Below are 20,226 nucleotides of genomic sequence, written 5' to 3'. Positions count from 1 at the left end.
CTGGCAGTAATCAACACACTGTCAGATGCGCTGGGTCTTGGGTTTCTCCTCATTCACTTAATGTATTGTTGTCAGCCAGCAGCCCCCACTTAAATGCATTCATCGTACACCTTGATACCCCCACCCTCATCCTGTTCATTGTCCTCCAAACTATATAAGGGAGAGTATTTCCAGTGGCCATTTCTTCCTTCGTTAAAATACTCAAGTCGGTAATCTCATTCCTCCATTTACTTATTCGATTCTGTTCTTTGGTCCCCTCTAGGATATTAGTTCTTGACATAAAACTCTTTCTAGATCTAAGTCGACCAATTGGGGGAATATATCTGCTCAAAGGGTGACGAGAGTCAGTCTCTTGCTTAGTTCTTTCGGTATCTGCTTCTACTTCCCTTCTAATCTTAGGTGGGGCAATGCCAACAAGAGAATATAGTTTATTAACGGGCATTGGTTTGAGGCATCCCGTCACTATGCGCATTGCCTCATTCACAACAATATCTACTTGCTTCGCATGTGCCAATGTGTTCCATACTGGTGCCGCATATTCAGCAGTAGAGACCCTGAAGGCCACTGTGCAGGATAAAAGATAGTCTCTAGTCAAATACAGGATTCACATAGACCTTGGACAGCTCCAAAGGGCAGCAGAGAACCTGCTCCACAGAGCTAGAAAGCACATCTGAGACATTATACCTGAGAGCTGTTCCAGGCCACGCCTCGCAATAAAGAATGCACAGGGCTTAAAGGGGACTTGCTCTAGCCTGGAGACTTGTGTTCCTGTGATGCTCTTGGAAGGTTCATTGGCACCTCAGGCAAGGAGTTATGAGGAATGTAGAGCCCTGGATGGTTGGTATGTAGATTTTTCTGAGGGCTCAAGCTGCTCACTAAGATGGCCTGTGTGCCTGAGTTCAGAATTTGAGTCCAACAGCAGGCTTTCATCCACCCAAGAGTCCATGTTCTGTTCCTCTGCCAATGGAGATAGTCTTGTCTCTTAGTACGTGTGCTCCCTCCCCAAGATCCACATCGAGGTCACTGCTCAGACCTGGGGTCATGACATAATCCAGAGTTCAAATGAGATAAAAGTGAGGTCTATTTTAATAAGATGGCACTGGTGTAAAACTTCTTTATGGGCATACATCAAATATGGAGAAGCAGAAGTTTCAGACGACCAAGGTGTTGATAATCAAGATCCTATTGCAGTGATGTTTATGATGTGGGCATCTCTGTATCCCTTACTCACAAAAGGCAAATGTTGCATGAAGATCTCTTTAATAAACCACCTTCTGCACCAATAATAACTCAGCTGACACAACTGCAACAATGCTACCTTGCGCTTTGATTTCTTTTCCATGTTGCTTCTGTTATGCAAAGGAGGTCAATTCCCTTGTACAGACAACTGCCAGGTAACCTTTGTGAGCCTCAAGTGTGACTCTTCGAAGAAAAAACGTCGTGGCCGGAAATCACCATCAAAGGAAGTATCCCATATCACCGCTGAATTTGAAATGGAGATGAAATCTGAGGAAGTCTCAGGTTTGTGAAAGTCATCTTTTGCTGTTGCTTTTAGCAAGCGTTCATGCATTAGGAAACTAATTGCTTCAGTGAAAGTTTCACACTCAAAAAAAATTTCACTCACCACATTGTTATGCATTTATTAGCATAATATGCTTGTGGTTGTGATGAGTATGTGTTTTGAGGGCTTCTGTATTTCACCAATATCTTGCCCTTTCTGCAGGAACTCGGTCAATGAGGAATAAACTATCCCATTGCAAAGGTGGAGATCAGATTTTACCTTCCACTGCAACATTATCCCCCAAATGTAGCTCTCTTCATTTCCCCACAATGAATGACAAGCATTCACTTATATGAGAGAAAGTCCCTGATGACAGATAATTACCCACTGAGCGCTCCTATCTGTATAATTCCATCTTGGGTTCAGTTTCTTGGGTCACGCTAGACTGTAACAATGTGTTGGGAATGTTGGAATATATGTATAGTGTCTAAACATGTAGCGTTGCCATTTATGACAACAAAAATGTGTATTAAAGACATTGGCCCTGTTCAAATGCGCACAGCGGGAGGGTGGTTAGGGTACCCAGGGGGCGGGGTAGCAAAACCACGATGTGTGGTTCCCATAAACAGCCCCCTGTGTTGTTACTGTAATCATCCTCCTGCTGCCGGTGATCCCAGTGGCCCTTGCGCTGAGAAAATGTACGTGCCAGCCACTCCATCCGTCGTGATGCTTCAGAGACCATAGAGAACATCTGCGCTGGCTAGAGCGTTGCCAGAAGTAGCAGACACTTTAAGCAGCTGTCTCGGCCTAGAAACCACTTGGAGCCCATTCTAACCAATCGAAAGCTCATCACATGTAATAGTAAACCACTCCTGGGGCCATTAACCCAGCTGCAGGGGTGGTGGTTACCTGGGGTGGTTCCAGAACCATTTAGTGTTTAGTGGGTTTTCCTCACACGCACACCCCAGCATGCTAAGCCACTGAGGGTAGTGGAAATTCCCTAACCATCATGATTTTGCGTTACATATGAACAGAGCCACTGTTTGTTTATTGAAACAGTTATTAGCCATTCCTCAGTCTTGGCTCTCAGAGCAGAATAGAATATATATAGAGGATTCAGGATCTGCCTTCCCTCGACGTCAACCTTCGCGGAAGGTTCCTCTGCCTGATTTGGGGGGATGCCCCCTGCACCACATCTCACATCTATTCAGAAGATTCCTCCTGTGTAGCATTTTCAGGGGGCTGGAGGAGCAGCTGTGAGGAGGAGGAGGAGGAGGAGTTAGGGAAGTCCATTTCCACCAGCCCCATTTCCGTCACATGTGCCTCAGTCAATATATATATTGTTATTGTTTTATGGCATTTATTTAGAAAGATAAAACAATAACGAGTTGCAGTGGCAGGTAAAATTCCAGCAATCAATCAATCAATTAATAAATACATACATACATACATACACCAAAAGCCTACACAACTACAGAAGTTTTCATCTTGTGCTGCCTTTATTCCTTCAGAGAAAGGCTAGCCTCTCTCTGAAGGGAGTTCCACAAACAAGGTGCCACAGCTGAGAAGGCCCTGTCTCCCATCACCACCTGCCTAATTTCAGATGGGGATATGCAGTAGAACCCCTGAGGGCAATCTTAATATCCAGCCAGGTTCATGCAGGAGCAGGCATTAGAGAGCATTCTATCTCATCATCTGACAGTGGGGCTTGATTCACACATGCAGCATCCCACAGAACTGGCCGACCAGAATGCAATCCTATGGGCAGGGCTTCACATTCTCAGACTTTTCTGCAAGCGGCTCCCCACCTGGTGGTTGTATTTTAAAAGTAATTCTGGCGCATCTCTGTAACAGATGAGATTGGCTCATTCAGTCATTGCTGATGCGGAAACACACACCTTTATTGGAGGCTGATTAGAAGGATGCATACCCAGAGCCACCCTGGAGACTTTAATTATTTAATTAATTAATTTCTCTCCGGTAACACTAGGGTGACTCTGCAAATAGACTGGGGAACTGTGAAAACTCTGGCCTCATTCTGAATCGTTTCTAGCTTTGTTATCATTTTCCTACTTAGACACCTGTAACGTTGACTGTTTGCGGAAAAGGATGGAGCAGAAGCTACAAACAGCAATCAAAACCTTGAGGAAATCTATTAACAAACAACAATTTTACATTCAGTTTTCTGGGACAGAGTATGAGGTGGCTCAGAAGGCAGCTAAAGTTGTCACTGAAGGACATGATCCCTGTGGCACAGGGCAAGTGCAGCAGGATGGAAAGTGTGGTAAGGCCCAAGTAAAATGCTTCACAGCATAAGCACAAAGTTGAATAGAGACACTGCCAGACTTCTTGCCTGTCATTCAGGTCAACATGACGTACAGCTATCCCAGTGCAACATTAGGATCATATTGATGACAGTACTCAGAGGTATACACAGGCCATCGTCTTGTGGGAGCACAGAATGGCATGTTTGGGCACAGAATTTGGCTTTCCCAAAAATCTGTTTTCAGGTTTTCTTGAAAGCAAATGTGTAACCTTTATGGTGACGGCTATGAAAGGCTGTTGGTGAAGATGCGCTTGAGAAGCATGTGAGCAGTGCCTGCTGAAGTCTCAAAATCTAGAAGGGCGCCAAGGTCAACTTTCCTATGGTTGGGTGTAGGGGTTCAGTGCCCTGCATAGGGCTTTGCCCTGCCCTGTGGCTAGCACCACCAGCATAACTTAAAGAAGTGCAAAATAAATTACATAAAACAAGAAAAATATGCACATTATGCTCAGTGTGCATAATTTATACAGGCAACAGTCTGTGCCCTAAACCAGCACCAGTGGGGTCTGGAAAAATGTTCCATTTTGCAGAAAGGAGCACGTGGAAGCATACTATTTATATGCATCATAGAACCATAGGGTTGGAAGGGGCCTACAAGACCATTGAGTCCAGCCCCTGCTCAGTGCAGGAAGCCTGATTCCTAGGCAGTCTCCCATCCATATTGTGTTTTAAATGCAAGGATTCAGAGCTTGCTTGTAGTGTTAGCAGCGATGCTATGTACTTTACATAATCTAAGGGTTTGGTCCAAAGATTCTAAGACCGCATGCACCATTAGAAGAAAGACAGGAGTGGGAAGTGTGACAGAATGCTTTGCCTCACTAGTAATACTATGAAGACAAATTATCGTAACAGAAAGAAGGTCCTTAATATAGATTCCATTTTTATTTTCCCAGTTACTTGCAGCACTGGCACCTATTATAGCGGAGAACATAACCAGTGCATTCCTTGCTCACCAGGAACGTACCAAGATACAGAAGGTCAACTCTCTTGTGAACCTTGCCCAAGCAATGATGGACAGGGGGGAGCAGGTGCACGGAATGTGTCAGAATGTGGAGGCAAGTGCAATTTGATTCTAAACGTTGCATTCAGAAGTAAGGTATGGAGGTTAAAAAGGAGGGAGAGGAGGAAAGCTGAGGGTTAGGGTTTGTAGGCCAGTGCTGTAGATCAGTGTTCCCCATCAACTTGTTAGAAGATCCTGGGACATGTTGTAGGGTGCTGCATAGTCAGTTCACGTAGAGCACAAGCCAAGGCTGTTGACCCTCATTATTGCGCTGTGCAAACTGAGTGCGCCCTAGAACACATCTAACGCTGTCATGCAGCTGCACATGGCAAAAGGAAGATCAAGAGCATTCAGCAAGTTGTCCTTCAGGGAAGGTTTTCTGCTGTCATTGTCTTCTCTTTAAGAAGGCCCCGATACGTTTTCAAGGAATCCAAGAGAGATAATTTGAAAACTGCTGTTCTAGTTGGAGTGGGGGCACTGCATTCTGTCAGCTGTGAGCTCTGCATCACTTCTAAATGAAAGCTGCCTCCTTTATACACTGGGAATGATAATACTCTTTCTTCAGTGATGATTTAGTTCGTGTCCATAAAAATGATCTTTATGAAATTACCTTCTGAAAAAAGGAGAGCTTCATAGGGCACTGGGTATTTTGCGAGGACTTTCTTGCCACATGCTCCAGAGAAATGATTGAAATTCATAAGACCTTCAAGTTGGATTCAGTCCGTTATGGGGAAGTTTTTGCAGTAATCCTATACACATAACTTCTTGTAAAGTGATGCACGTCGGGGCAAAAAATCACGACTTCAAGTATAGCCTGATGGGATCTGAGCTGGCAGTGACTGACTAGGAAAGAGATCTTGGCATTGTGGTGGACAGCTCAGTGAAGATGTCAACCCAGTGTGCAGCTGCTGTAAAAAAGGCAAACTCCATGTTAGGTATAATTAGAAAAGGGATTGAGAATAAAACTGACAACATCATACTGCCCCTATACAATTCTATGGTGCAACCACACTTGGAATACTGTGTACAGTTCTGGTCGCCACACCTAAAAAAGATACTGTAGAGCTGGAAAAGGTGCAGAAAAGGGCAACTGAAATGATCAAGGGGCTGGAGCATCTCCCCTATGAGAGAAGGTTACAACAGCTGGGATTCTTTAGCTTGGAAAAAAAGGAGGGGAAGGGGAGGGATGATAGAGGTGTACAAAATTATGCATGGTGTGGAGAATGTGGAGAGGGAGACATTTTTCTCCCTCTCTCAAAATACTAGAACCTGGAGTCATCCTATGATGCTGATTGGTGGGAAATTCAGGACAGATAAAAGGAAGTACTTCTTCACACAGCGCAGAGTTAAACTATGGAATTCGCTACCAGAGGAAGTAGTGATGGCCACCAGTTTGGATGGCTTTAAAAGGGGGTTACACAAATTCTTGGAGGAAAAGGCTATCAATGGCTACTGGTCCTGATGGCCATGGGCTACCTCCAGTACCAGAGGCAGTGAGCCTGTGTACACCAGCTCCTGGGGAACATGGGTGGGAGGGTGCTGTTGTGCTCATGCCCTGTTTGTGGGTTCCCGGTCAACAGCTGGTTGGCCACTGTGTGAACAGAATGCTGGACTAGATGGACCCTTGGTCTGATCCAGCAGGGCTCTTATATTCTTATGTTCTTACACAAGTCTTAAAATGATATGGCTTGCAAACATAGACCTAGTTCTCTTCTTACTGAGGTGATAAACCTGTGTCTGAGCTGTATCATTTTAGACTTCTCATGTTCAAAGACGTTCCCTGCATGTACAAAATAACCTCATGTTCAAAATGGGGGCTGAAAAGCTCCAGGTCTTTCCAGAGGCCTCTGCCATAACTGGTTAGATGATGGGACCTAAAGGCCTCTGCAGCTGCTCCCTCTCTCCATGCATGGATGATAATGACAATGTTGTGTGCATGAAGAGACCTATAGTAGCAGGCTGATTCATAAGTAATCTGGAAAGATTAATTCTAATTTTAGGTTTACCTGTCTCTAAGATGAAAATGATAGTGAAATGAAAAGTGTGCTGATGTTTTTACAACTTACAGTTTGTATCTATTTATAAGGCATTTCCTGGGCAATGACTTCAAACATCTTAGCAGCAGCATCTGTTGTCCAGCTGTGATTTAGAAGACCTGCTAACTCTGGACTTCCATTGCCCTATTCTACTGCATCTAAGCAGCAAAGTTTATCCTGAGAATTGGCAGGCATGTTGGAATTTGTATCCCAGATTCCTTTTCATGAGATCCAGATTCAGAGTAAACATGCATAGAGTCAGGCTGAAAAGGGCCTAAGTTTGGTTAGATCGCGTCCTATTTTACTAGTGGCTAAGTCCACACATTCACAGTGCTGATGGCCAAAGGGATTGCTTACTCAGTAGATGTAATCTGAGTAAGCAGAGAGACAGTTTACTCAGTGGATCTCTTCTGCTGTTCTCTCACTCTTGAGAACTACAGTGCACGTCAGTCCATATATATTGACTATTCCCTTCATTTTAAAAGGCCACTGCTATTTTATACCAGTGAGATAACTGGCAAACATTACATCCATCAATATTTAAAGGAGAAATATGTTTGCATTTCCATAGGGAGTTTAGACTGAATAACACAATAGAACTTTTCAATTTCTAGGACAGTGTTCTCCTGGATATTTTTCTTCTGATGGCTTTAGACCTTGTAGACTATGCCCACTTGGCACATATCAGTCTGAACCAGGAAGGACCCTTTGTTTTCCATGTGGTGGTGGACTGGTGACAAAACATGAAGGCGCAGTGTCATTTCAGGACTGTGAAACAAAGGGTAAGTTTAAAGTGAAGATAGGCAGCTGGCTTTATAACCCACCCTTCAAATAAATTTTATGAGTGCGCTTACAATAAAATATTAAAAATACCATAAAACAACTAATACATTACATTAACTAAAACAGCTACTCTATTAAAGCAACGTCCAGATCAATAAAAGCGAAACTGCTAAAACTTTAGTGTGTAAGCATTTATAAGAAATGCAGGGCTTCTACTGAAGGTGCCCCCCCCATGTCAAGTGCTCCTGCACAATAATGTGTAGAACAACTTTTCCCAAGCCGTACTAATGTAATTAGGTCCTTTGAGCATTTCCCTACCCACACCACTAGCAGCCAGTCATATGGAATGGGAGCAGTAAACACATGGTGTAATGACATTTTGGAACCAGGGCCCAAGCAGGGGGAAAGTATGCAAGGTTTACTGGGGCTCGAGGGCCCAGTCCTGGCTACAGCCACATTAACATATGGGAAGAAATGGAGGCTAAATTGCAAATCATGCTTGAGGATACTTATGGAAACCTATTTCCCTGTATCTCTATACCTACCTATTGCCTAGATCTTGTGAGATTTGCTGCAGCCAATCAGAAGCAGTGTTTGAGTAGCATAAGCGACATTCTGAATAGTGAATTGCTGGCACAGGCCCATTTTTCCAACGAAAAGAGTGTGCTTGTGTCATTTAAACTAGCATTTTTAGTTTGAGAGACAGAGAGTGTTATGCTTCCTTATCTGCTGTATTCTCTCAAGAATTATCAATCCCAGAGTTCCTTATGCATAATCAGGAGGGAGTCATGGCTGGTTGGGGGGGAAGGGGGGATGACCAGCACAATACTGGATCCCAGAGGTAGTGGGAGCCCATGCTGCTGATAGGATTTACTGGCCCAAAATGTATGTGAGTAAATGTCGAGTTTGCGCACTCGCACATGCACGCTATTCTGTCATTTCTTGCTAGAAATACAAACCAGGCAGCCAAAAATGTAAGTGGGTTAAACAAAGGGAACTAAAATAAGCTAAAGGCTTATCAATTCTCAATCTCATCAATAATAATAATATCAATTATCAATAATAATAAAATATGCTAAAGGCTTATCAAACAATTCTCAGTTTGTTCAAAACAGACAAGCTGGTAGTCTGGCTCAGGCAATAGTCTAATTAGGAAAGCAGATGAACAAGATGAAAATGCTGTCAATCTATCTTCGTATAACGAAAAAAAGCTGTCAGATGCATCATGGGACTCCAGTTTCATGCTTTCGAAAGGTAGCCAGCTAACATCACTATTAGCACCACTGCATTCAGAGGAAGGTTTACAAAAAGCTGTAGTGCTAAACTATCCAATTCATTTTTTTAATGGTCCAGGTTTTGGCCTAAAAACATAACAGATAATTCATGATTTTGCAGTGAAAAAAGCCTAAAATAAAGCTTTAAAGTGTATTGCTCTATTTATAAAATGTTTGCAGACACGATAGTCCATTAGAATAAAAAAGTTAAAACATCAATAGGATAATCACTTTATTCATAAAAAGTTGTAATAAAAAGTTACAAAATAGTCAGCAAGCTCAGGCTGGATGTTATTAAAATAAAAATAAAATTTGGGTTTTGGGGGAAGGGGGTGGCATGGTAGAAAAGTCCTCGTATGGGCCATTTCAGAAATGTAAAAAAAAATGTAATTTCAGAATGGAAACAGAAACTTTTATTTCATTATTCATGAGATTGTATGTATGGGATGGGATTGTGTATGTGTAGTGGGGGGGGTCTGCGTTACAAGTTTGTGCTGGCCCCCCCAAAAGGATACTTGAATCCTGAGGTAAGTTGTGATTCATGTTGCAGGGTGGTGGCACTCAAAATGGAGCCATGTTTCTGGCAGCAGCTGTGTACTTCTTGCGTACATCTTGCATAGTTCCCAGCTTTACATGTCTCATTTTCCCTTCCTCCTTTGTGTCTTCATTTGTAAGACAGGGAAAAATAACATGCCTTTCTACTATACAGTTCATTGTTCTCCTGGCCATTACTACAACTCTACAACCCACAGATGTATCAGATGTCCTCTTGGAACTTACCAGCCTGAATTTGGTCAGAACTACTGCATCACCTGCCCTGGGAATACCAGCACAGATTTTGATGGCTCTACTAATGTTACACACTGTAAAAGTAAGTTATACTTGTATTTTCTTGTGGCCAGCCGAGACGGAACTTGTGCTAGACTGAGTGTTTATGACTGGTCACACAAGCCCTGTCCAAGCACGATCCTTGAACAACGTATGTATATCCATGCATCTAAGAGGCAGGAGGCCATATGCAGTAGCCTCACCCCCAACAGTTCCACATGCCCCGACTCTGCCTTCTCAGTTCCTGCTGTTCTCATACTAAGGGGAAAGATCGATCTGAAGGGAGTTTCTACTCATGCTCCCTTGAACACTAGCAGAACACATATACACAGTGTGCGCATGCGATTGGGAACCCTGCTAAAGTAAGAAGCATGGGGCTGCACATGCCAGGCCTGCCCCAATGTCCCATCCCCACCCACTTAGTCCCAACCTTCCTGTGTATTCATATTAATAATAATGTAGCTGCATCCATATTTTCCATGCAAAGGGGTAGTTTAAGGTCACTCAAAATATTCACTAAAAAGCTCCCCAAAGGTTATATTTTTATGCCAACACTGTGTTTGCAGCCCTAATCAAAGGGCATCATTAGTGTCTTGGAGCAGTAATGGTATCACATGGCCAATGCAATTTTGCTATGTGCTCATGTAACTGAGGGCAAACTAAGCTAATTTGGAGTGAAGGCTCATCAGGAGTACCACCACCAATGTACCAGAGAGGGAAGCCCAGGGGTAAGTATGAAACAGATTTTACTTAGATCCACATCATAAAAGGGAGACACTGATTGATAAAACACTGCAGTCCTGTATCTTTGTGTGTATAGAGAGATATCGTTATCTGTGTCTAGATAGGTAATTAGGTAGATAGAAAGGAGCTTACAGAAGGTAGCACAAGCAGATTTGTACTTGGATCCAGATCACAAAAGGGAGGCACTCGGAGACACTGTTGTTCACAGTAGTTTCTGAAGCACACTTTAATATGCCAAATGATTTATAATCTCTGTCCTTTTCATTCTCAGAACAATCCAGATAGGTTGGTCATGAAAATTCCCATATCACAAATACGGAACTGAAAAACGAGTGAGACCGCCCACTGAGTCCATCGCTTATTCTCTTATTTATTTTTTTTGCAGATCAACAATGTGGTGGGGAGCTTGGAGACTACACAGGCTACATTGAGTCTCCCAACTATCCTGGAGATTACCCAGCCAATGTCGAATGCATTTGGAATATAAGCCCACCTCCAAAGAGGCGGATTCTTATAGTGGTCCCTGAAATATTCCTCCCCATTGAAGATGAGTGTGGCGATGTTTTAGTAATGAGGAAAAGTGGTAAGCTGTTCTACTGTCCAAGAAAAGCCATGAAACCATCTACGGAAAATGTTAATCCATAAGTAACGTCAACCAGAAGTGGACTGAACCCATTTCAGTGCCACTGGAGGTGGATACAGAAGACCACTAAACTACATAGTGGCCCCTTTAGTGCTTGCCCCACTCGGTAGCTCTGTCTGCCTAGAGAATGGTTCTAATATTTGCTGTTGTAAATTCAATAAACGATGCAGACAGAAGACTGGAGTGTGCAATAAAGAAATGTATTAAAACTATGCAATTCTTACAATGATGTCTAAAATGGCTGCTTCTTAAGATTCTATTGGACTGAGTGTTCCATGGAACTGCATCCTGCCGTACAACCCCTTGGGGACGCTTATGAACCATACTATCAATTACTATTACACTCCTCATCTTTGGGATCCAGCCATTCGCTAAGTCTAGCATTGCTGTTGCCTGATCCCAGTTCCACCCGCAAACATTCTCAAATGGAACCCAAACCAGCAGGTATTGCTGAGGAACTTGCCTGGACATTTGCTGCTGATGGAGGCTGCTCTGTGTGTGGCTGGGGATCATCTGCATCTTAAGATGGCCAGTAGTGTTGGCCTATCCATACATTTTTCAACCTGCTTCAGGGTGGCAGAGTATGGATATGTGACCTAATCTCTAACTGAAGAAGAGCCTTAGCTCAGTCACCAGAGTTCATGCTTTACATGTAGAAGGTCCCAGGCTCAGTCCCAGCATAAACAGAAAAAATGATCTCTGGGAGGAAGGCTGGGAAGGACCTCTACCTGAGACTGTGGAGAGCTACTGTCAGAGTGTGTAGGTTTGGGTCGGGCGACCAGTGTTGTGAATTGGTACAAGGCCGCTTCATATGTTCATCTACTGAAAATACTAAGGGTTGGGATACCTGCTATCTGGTGCTTCTTGGAAATGAGAAACGTACAAAAATCTGTGGTACATTTTTATTTTGCAGCTTCACCCACATCAATTACTACCTATGAAACTTGCCAGACTTATGAGAGACCTATAGCATTCACCTCCAGATCACGGAAGTTGTGGATTCAGTTCAAATCAAATGAAGGGAACAGTGGCAAAGGATTCCAAGTACCCTACGTAACATATGATGGTAACGTTTGTGCCATTTTCCATCTCTCTAATATACATATATGTACAAAGATCTCTGAAGGAAAGTAGTTAAAAAGATAAAAATATAACATTTGTTGGATATTCCCCGTTATTTTAAAATGCTGATGGCCAAATAGTTAATCCCCTTTTCTCTGTTCATCCAGTAAACATTTGATTGATTGCTTGATTTGATTGGAACATTGGGCTTACTTCTGAGTAGACATGTAAAAACATGTAAAGAGAGCCACTGTGGTGTAGTAGCTAGAGTGTTGGACTGGGAGCCAGGAGATCCAGGCTCTAGTCCCCCCTCAGCCATGGAAGCTCACTGGGTGACTTTGGGCCAGTCACAGACTCTCAGCCCAACCTACCTCACAGGGTTGTTGTTCTGAGGATAAAATGGAGAGGAGGAGGAGAATGTAAGCTGCCCTGGGTTCCTTGCAAGAGGAAAAAAGGTGGGATATAAATGCAATAAAATCAATCAATCAATCAATCAATCAAGGATTGTGCTGTATGTGCTTTTAATAATAGAAGTATGGCTCTTATATTTTAATAATAAAGTCATACATTTTAATAATAAATAAATGCAATACAATACATTAGCTCAAATTACAAAGAACTGTGCCATTTTTTGCTACAGAACACTTTCTCTGGATAAGCCTCATTGGCCCATTTCACACATAATGCTAAACCATAGTGTAGCACTATGAGAATTAAGTCTCCGGCTTGCATGCTCCTCCCTCTCCTTTCCTCCTTTGGCATGGCTGTGCAGAGACTGGAAACATCCACTTCTGCTTTTAAACTAACTAGAGCTCCCTGAGTTCAAATGGAACAAGAAACTCTGGTTAGTTTAAAAGCCGAAGCGAAAGCTTCCCCTCTCCTCCTTGTGGCCTTGCTTGAGAAGGACGGAGGAACACATAAGTCTGAGGCTCATTCCTATCGCACTAAACCATGATTTAGAATGATGTGCAAAAATGCCCGTTGACTTCAATAATACCTCGTGCAGGCATGTTGTTTTTTTCCCTGCTCTCTTAATCATGGTTAAAAACTGAGAGTTCCCTCTACAAGTATTCCCCCTTCCTCCCCTTTTCAGTGTTAACCATGTAATGGTACACCTGCAACCATGCTCAAGCTAAACACTGCTAACATTAAACCAGTTTGTAAGAGGGTTTGAAGCTGGTTTGTCTAATGTGGTTAAGCTGAAGTAAAAAAAAGGTAGGGGGCTTCAGTTAGAACAAGCCAGGATGGAGTTCAAGATATGGATATGATCTGATTAGGGTACAATGTTGTGTGTGACCCTGAATTAAAAGAAGTGTTTGTGAGCCAGTTGCTATCTGGGCGGCAGAGGCTTTTGGTGATGTGGTAGTGAAATGTTGCCTACTGGGTGGTCTTGCTGCTTGCTTTTCAGAGGATTATCAACAGTTAATAGAAGACATTGTTCGAGATGGACGTTTATACGCATCAGAAAATCATCAAGAAATTCTAAAAGTTAGTAACCTTTTCTTTAACTCTGTAATGCCCACGCTGCTATTTTTCGTCCGTTGTTTGGAGCGAATAGCTGTGAATCTTCATGAATGTCCAGAGTGCCCCTAAAAATCAGAATGTTGAAACCAGAAGCTCCTTCCTAATGAGAGGAACATAACGGCAATGTGCCCACCAGTGGGCTGGGTCTGAATAGAATTCCTGTGCAGATGTATATGTATGTGCTTGCTCTCTCTCTGTACACATATTTATTGTCTCCCACAGGACAAGAAACTGATTAAAGCCCTTTTCGATGTATTGGCACATCCACAAAACTATTTCAAGTACACAGCACAAGAATCAAAGGAGATGTTCCCAAGATCATTTATAAAGTTACTGCGATCAAAAGTTTCCAGATTTCTACGACCATACAAATAACTTCCTAGTGCTTTTCATTTTTTTTTTGTTCTTTTGTGTTCCTGTCAAATATTGTATTGTCTTTGGCAGTAGAAACATTCTTGCTAATTTGAAGACTCCTTGGCAGTCTTTATCTTAAATTGTATATTGAAGAATAACTATAATGTTTTATAATCTCCAATATTTTGAATGGGATTTTTTTCACTTCAAAGAAGAATAATTTTGGATTCCAGAGTGCATCCAATTGAAGATCCAAACTAATGTCTGCACTAGTTTCTCTTCAGTTTTATCACTGAAAAGCTTTTGTTTTAGAAAATGTATTTCTAAACCTTTTTTAGAGGAAAGAAGTTTTCTTCTAAGCAAAGAAGAAACCTGTTCAACCTGGTCAAAGAAACTACCTGCAAAGAAGAGTTATGATAGAAAGGAGTATGTAGTATAAATAATACTTGGATTTTGAATTGCACTTGAACTTTATATGTGAAATTTTATGGGGGAAATATAAATTTCATTGTTTCCCATTGTTGGTTTTGTGGAGACTTTGTTCTAGGTATAAACCAAAAAAGAAGAATGGCGAAGATAAAATTGGTATGTAATTTTTTTTTATGGATTAGGCAAGATCTAATTCCAAAATCTTTTTTTTTTGTCCCTGTTATAACATTTTCAAAAGTCTGCTAGTGTCTAATGCTGCTGGTGGAATGATGGAATTATGGACACAATTTGATTTTTCTAATAATCTTTACAGTAAGATGGAAGAGATTCAAGGAAAAATTAATAGCCATTTTTCTTGCCCTGGATGGAACATCTAAATAAGTACAATATATAAATATATGCTTTTCCCACAATCCGGAGTCCTGCATGTACACAGTGGGGCAGCTGGGCGGATGCTCGTGGTAGCTGTCAGAAACGGAACTCTGCAAGTGCGCAGACAGCTCTCCCCTTCCATATTCAGCAATGCTCCATTTGCAGGATCTGGGCAATATTACTAGATTGTTCCTATGCTGTTTATCCACCTTATTTTATAAGATTATACAATTCCTTTAAGAATTTGTAATTTTTGTTTATCCCAAACTTGAATTGAAATTGTATGATAAGTGATTGATCTTCATCAGACCCAATGTAGTCAGGGCACAAAATACTGTTTTGGGGGTGAACCTAGACAATAGTTTCAAGTCATTATTTGTTGTTTCCATATGTTTTTGATGGATTGAGTATGATTCCATTGGTTGCTGGCTCAGAATCCTTGGTCAATTTAATCTAATTCGGTATGGCTGGCCTTTTATGTTACTTAGGGCAGTATCCAACAGGGTGCTGCACCCCCACCGATTCTGTTGCACTCTCATTGATTCTGTTCCACAAGCCAGACCCACCACTTGCACAATGGGGATTTAGAGCTTCTGGGAGCAAGCGGAAACACTAGTTTTTGGAATGAGGCAAGTCAATGGAACTGGAATAAGGGAGTTCCACCGACCTGTCCCAGCCCAGGAACTAGCATTTCCACTCATTTGGGGGCTTCCTATAGGAAGAGTTAAATCTCTGTTGTACAAGCAGTGGGAGGAGACGCTTGTGCAACAGCCCTTTTGGATTCAGCCTTGTGTATGTATTACTTGTTTATAACTGCCTTAGAGGGCAAGATGCCAACATTACACTTACCAATGTTGTTTCAAAAGAAAAATTACAGACTTCATTGCATTTTTTTAAAATGATGTACGTATAACATAAAGAAGAAAAACTTACTTGTAACATCATTTGTTGTCATCCAGATTCTGAAATTTAATGGTTATATGATGGAAAGAATACTTCAGCATTGTCTACTGATCTCAAAATTATGTACATTCAGTACCTATCTCATCTACTTTGTCATTACTAACCCCGTAATTCTTGAAATGCTGCACCACCTGTCAGATTATTGAAAGAGTTGTTTTCTGATACAGCCACAACATTCCTTACAAGATAGAGCAGTATTTGCACATTTGCATCTTAGACTCACTTGCATATCTACGTCTCATCATTTTGTTTTAGCCAAACTTTAATGGATCCAGCTCTGGAGGTGAGGACATTAATGTGGTGTACAAAATATGTCACGGTAAATAGCATTGGTATGTGCTCTGCAAACTCCTCTTTGCTTAATAGGGGATAGTGTCATAACTGGGATACCACCCAGTCCTAGCTGCCAGTTCTACTTTCTTTCCTGTCCCCTGCCCCTGAAACCAGTACTGGGTTGTTTGCTTTTAGGGGTGTAGCCAGGTTCTTGCTACCTTTGCTCAAATGCTGTTGTGGAAAGTTAAAACATATGCTGGCTGCTGCTATCCAATCTTCCATGTCTCTGATTCCTCTCCTCCCCTTCAGCAGTTGTCAGTGGTTGATCTCATAGATCTCACAGAATCATAGGGCTGGAAGGGACCTACAAGACCATCAATTCCAACCCTCTGCTCAATGCAGGAAGCCTGATTCCCAGGCGGTCTCCCATCCAAGTGCTAACCAGGGCTGACCCTGCTTAGGTTCCGAGATCAGATGAGATCAGGCACATCCTGCTTTACTATTTGAAAGCACAGAGTCAAAGAGAGATTGGTGGGGTGATGACTGGACAGAGGGCCTTCTCGGTCATGACACCTCCACATTTGGAATGCTGTCCCCAAAGAAGCTTGCCTAGTGCCCACTCCAGTATCTTTTCAGTATCAGGCAAAGACTGTTTTTAAAAATTTGCCCAGGCTTTCGCCATGTTATTTTAATCGCTCTTTTATGATTCAGCCCAGTTTTATTGTTGGCTGCTGCTGTTCCTGTGTTTATGTTATTACACTGTTTATGTTCTTACATCGTCTAGATTTAAGCTGCAATACATGCTTACCTGACAGTCAGCCCCCTTGAACCCTCTGGGACTTACCTTTGAATAGACATGTATAGGATTGCACTGCTATTCTCTTAACTATATGCCACCTCCCTCCCCTCAGGGAGTTTAAGCTGAAGGGTGGCTTCTTATACATTTCCTTAACAAACAAGCCTTCTTTCAAGACTTCTTCTGGACCTGAGGAGTTCATTAATGGACTTGCCAGTTGGATAAAGGACATACTTCCCAAATATAAATATTGGAAACATGTGTGGACAACCTCAAACTACCTACCTGTTGTGAATAACATGATTTGCTTTCTTATACATTCAACATGAAATAATTAAATTGCACTGAAGTCTGTAATATATTGCTTTTGAAAGGTCTTTTCAAAACAAATAATGTTTGTAATAGGTATGATGACTGTGTTGTACCCAGAAGATGTATAGTCAAAGAACAATACATAACAACAGAAAGGTAGCTATATTGAATATTATCCAAAGGTTGCAAGACAGCACTTAATATATTTGTAGTCACCACATGCAAAATCCACAAAAACAAATAAACCCTTACTTGTACCTATTTTCAAGGTATACCTCTCTCATGCGATGGCTGATGGCAAATCAAAGATGTCTTAGATGGTCAGTTGAGTAGCCCTTTCTTGTTTGACAAGAGCAGATACAATTCAAGCAGTACTAACAAGACAATTTAGGTCAATTGGGGGCATCAGAAAATACCCTCAGATTTTCATTTAATGATCTTTGTGAGCCCTGTCGCCTAATTGTGTTTCATGTTGACTTCTTTTTTCTTTTTACATTCAAGGCGTTAGTGCTCAGGTCTGTTGACTTGATGTTTTCTCACAGTAGCTTCCTCATTTCAGGCCTTTTTATTTTGTAAATGAAATGTCCAAGTCTTTGGCCCAATTCAGTCCTCCGTATGGTGAGGTGGTAGGAGCAGTTCTCTGAAATGCATATACCATGCAAATGACTTCTGGTGTGAGCTGGATGAATCATAATTCAAGCCAAATATTGGCACCTCATTCACATACTTTTATTTCCCCATCATGCAGATGATATCACTACAGCCCAAATGTCTGAAATAGACCCTTGTTTTATAACGTGCATGTTGTTAACATTATGGATATTCGAAGAATAAGAATCAGTCCTAGGTGTAGCACAGTGATGAAGGGGCATATACATTTTTCCTGAATATAATTAGCTTGTGTATTCTGAACGGGCCACTGCAGTTGAATACATATTTTCTGGGCTCCATACAAATGGGTAGATACATGCCAAGATAACAGCTGAAACTACTACACAAGATCAGAGTTTCAAAGTGAAATATTTAAACTTTGGAATACATTAAACTTTCTAAGGGAGCAATCCTGTGGCCGCTAGTCAGTGGCTAGACAGCCATAGGATACGTGGTTTTCTGGGAACCGACCTCAGATCCCACGCCCTGAGGTCGGTTCCTGGAGAACCGACCTTCTTCCCCTTCCGCACTGCCTCACAGGCAGCGCGGAAAGGCCCCACGCTCCGCACTCGGAAGAGGAGTGCAGAGTGGCCAAAACGGGGTGTTCCGGGGTGAGGAAGGCGGAAATGCCTGTATGACACATCCTATGTGTCGTCCGGCAGCCTTCTCCCCTGCTCTGCCTTCCCATGGCTAGACAGCCGAAATCGGCTCTCTATCTGCAAATACAGGGCAGGTGAAGCATGGAGGGAATGATCCCCTCCATGCTTCTCCTGCCCTGCATTGGATAGGCGGTCGCCTCCAAGTTCAGAGGCGGCCGCCTCTCCCCATAGGACTGCATCCCAAATGTGTCTCAAAATTTGGCCTGAATGCCATGAATAAGGCAGGAACACAACACAAACACATGAAAAGCAAAATGAAAAGTAGTGGAAGAGCGCTAGGACTGTTTATATGGCTTCTGGTAAGGAACACGTTCAGATATCCCACAGCCATTTTAATTTGCCACAATCTGCCGAGGGCCTGACGTCGACCCAGTTCGCACATAATGGCAGCAAACTGTGGTTTAATTAACCCATGATTTGCTGTGGCACATGCCAGAGCCAGTGTGAATATTCAACCCCTGGGTGTTGCTAAGTGATGTCTGAACCAGGACATTATAGGTTAATCGTGGGTTAAACAACCCACAGTTAACCTACAATCAATTAACCCATGATTTGCTGCCATTACATGTGAACAGCCATGACAGTCATTATGTCATAAGTAACCGTATATAAGCCAGGCTCTGATAGATGAGAATTAGATCAATCTGTCCCCAAAACAGAGGAAACTGGGAGAGGGACGGTCTTTGTCAAACACACATGGAAATGTGAGCTGCTGGCAGCCTTTCTCAGTCTATTTATTATCTCTACTTATCTGCTCTCTTTTTCAGTGGTTCATCATCCCTGCTCCTCTCCCTTTCGATTCCAAGGAACCATTAGCCGCTGAAGGAGAGGGAAGATAATGCATAGAGAAGGGGAATGACAGGGTGCAGCTCTATTATCTTTTCCAGCTTTCTCTGCCTGTCTCCAGAACATCTCCAGAATTCTCAACAGTTAGGGTCTGGCTTACACATGGCTACTTTTTATGTGCTGATTTTTGCATGTAGCTTCATTACCACGTCACTTGTACCATTTTTTATGTTTACATGTGGGTACAATAAAATGGCAACTGTACAGAAAACAAATGTAGCAGTGTTACTGAATGCCTGGTACTCTAAACCCCATCCGTTCCATCTGAGTAGACAGCTTTAGAAAAAAAAAAACACCAATTCTTTCCATTTCCTAAAAGGCATTTTTATTTTAAATTCCAGACTGCAAATATATTTGCAGAGTTGATACTTCAAAATGTTTGCTGCCACTTCCTGTAAAAACAAGAAAGATTGGGCATCATCATGTTAAAACAGGGCTGTCAACTTTTTAAAAAAATATTTAGTTGATTCGCCATTTGTCCCTTGGACAATTAACTGATAATATTTAATTAAATGGGCATAACACAAAAACCTCAGTACAGGTACGTTTTGGAGATATTGGCAGAAGTATGAGAGCTCGCCATTTAATATACAAAAATGACCTGTTCCCAATTAGAAGGAAAGGTCATCTTTTTATTTTTCAATTTCCTTTGCAGCAATACCAAGGGAGCCACCAAACGTAAAGAAATGTGCCCTTGACTCTCGTGCTCACTGATTAAAATCAATGCCAGCAGCATTGAACTGGAGCCCTGTCTGAACTGGAGCCTTGTCATATCATTCTGAAACCACAGTATTTGAAGAAAACAGGGGTCCTGCTCATACAGTTCCTGCAGAGTGTTGACCCTCTGCACGGT

General features: G+C 42.2%; 1 protein-coding gene across 3 annotated transcripts in view; it reads left to right on the top strand.

Annotated features, from left to right (window-relative positions):
• The window catches only part of SCUBE1 (signal peptide, CUB domain and EGF like domain containing 1), a 301,150-nt gene extending 281,570 nt beyond the window's left edge, over positions 1–19,580 (top strand). For 2 of the 3 annotated variants that reach the window (XM_084811850.1, XM_084811852.1), the window contains 9 exons: positions 1,363–1,521; positions 3,579–3,785; positions 4,718–4,879; positions 7,475–7,642; positions 9,627–9,788; positions 10,875–11,072; positions 12,046–12,198; positions 13,603–13,682; positions 13,941–15,815. In XM_084811850.1, coding sequence (XP_084667976.1) covers positions 1,363–1,521; positions 3,579–3,785; positions 4,718–4,879; positions 7,475–7,642; positions 9,627–9,788; positions 10,875–11,072; positions 12,046–12,198; positions 13,603–13,682; positions 13,941–14,093 — 1,442 coding nt within the window. In that variant the 3' untranslated portion in view covers positions 14,094–15,815. Of the gene's footprint in view, positions 1–1,362; positions 1,522–3,578; positions 3,786–4,717; positions 4,880–7,474; positions 7,643–9,626; positions 9,789–10,874; positions 11,073–12,045; positions 12,199–13,602; positions 13,683–13,940; positions 15,816–19,294 lie in introns of those variants that run through there. The other variant, XM_084811851.1, reaches the window with a different exon arrangement.
• The last annotated feature ends 646 nt before the right edge of the window (positions 19,581–20,226 follow it).

The sequence above is a fragment of the Heloderma suspectum genome, chromosome 7, assembly GCF_057233095.1.
Source record: "Heloderma suspectum isolate Gila_16-S chromosome 7, 16-S_ref, whole genome shotgun sequence".
Classification (NCBI taxonomy): domain Eukaryota; kingdom Metazoa; phylum Chordata; class Lepidosauria; order Squamata; family Helodermatidae; genus Heloderma; species Heloderma suspectum.
This window is presented reverse-complemented; position numbering and strand designations above follow the sequence as displayed.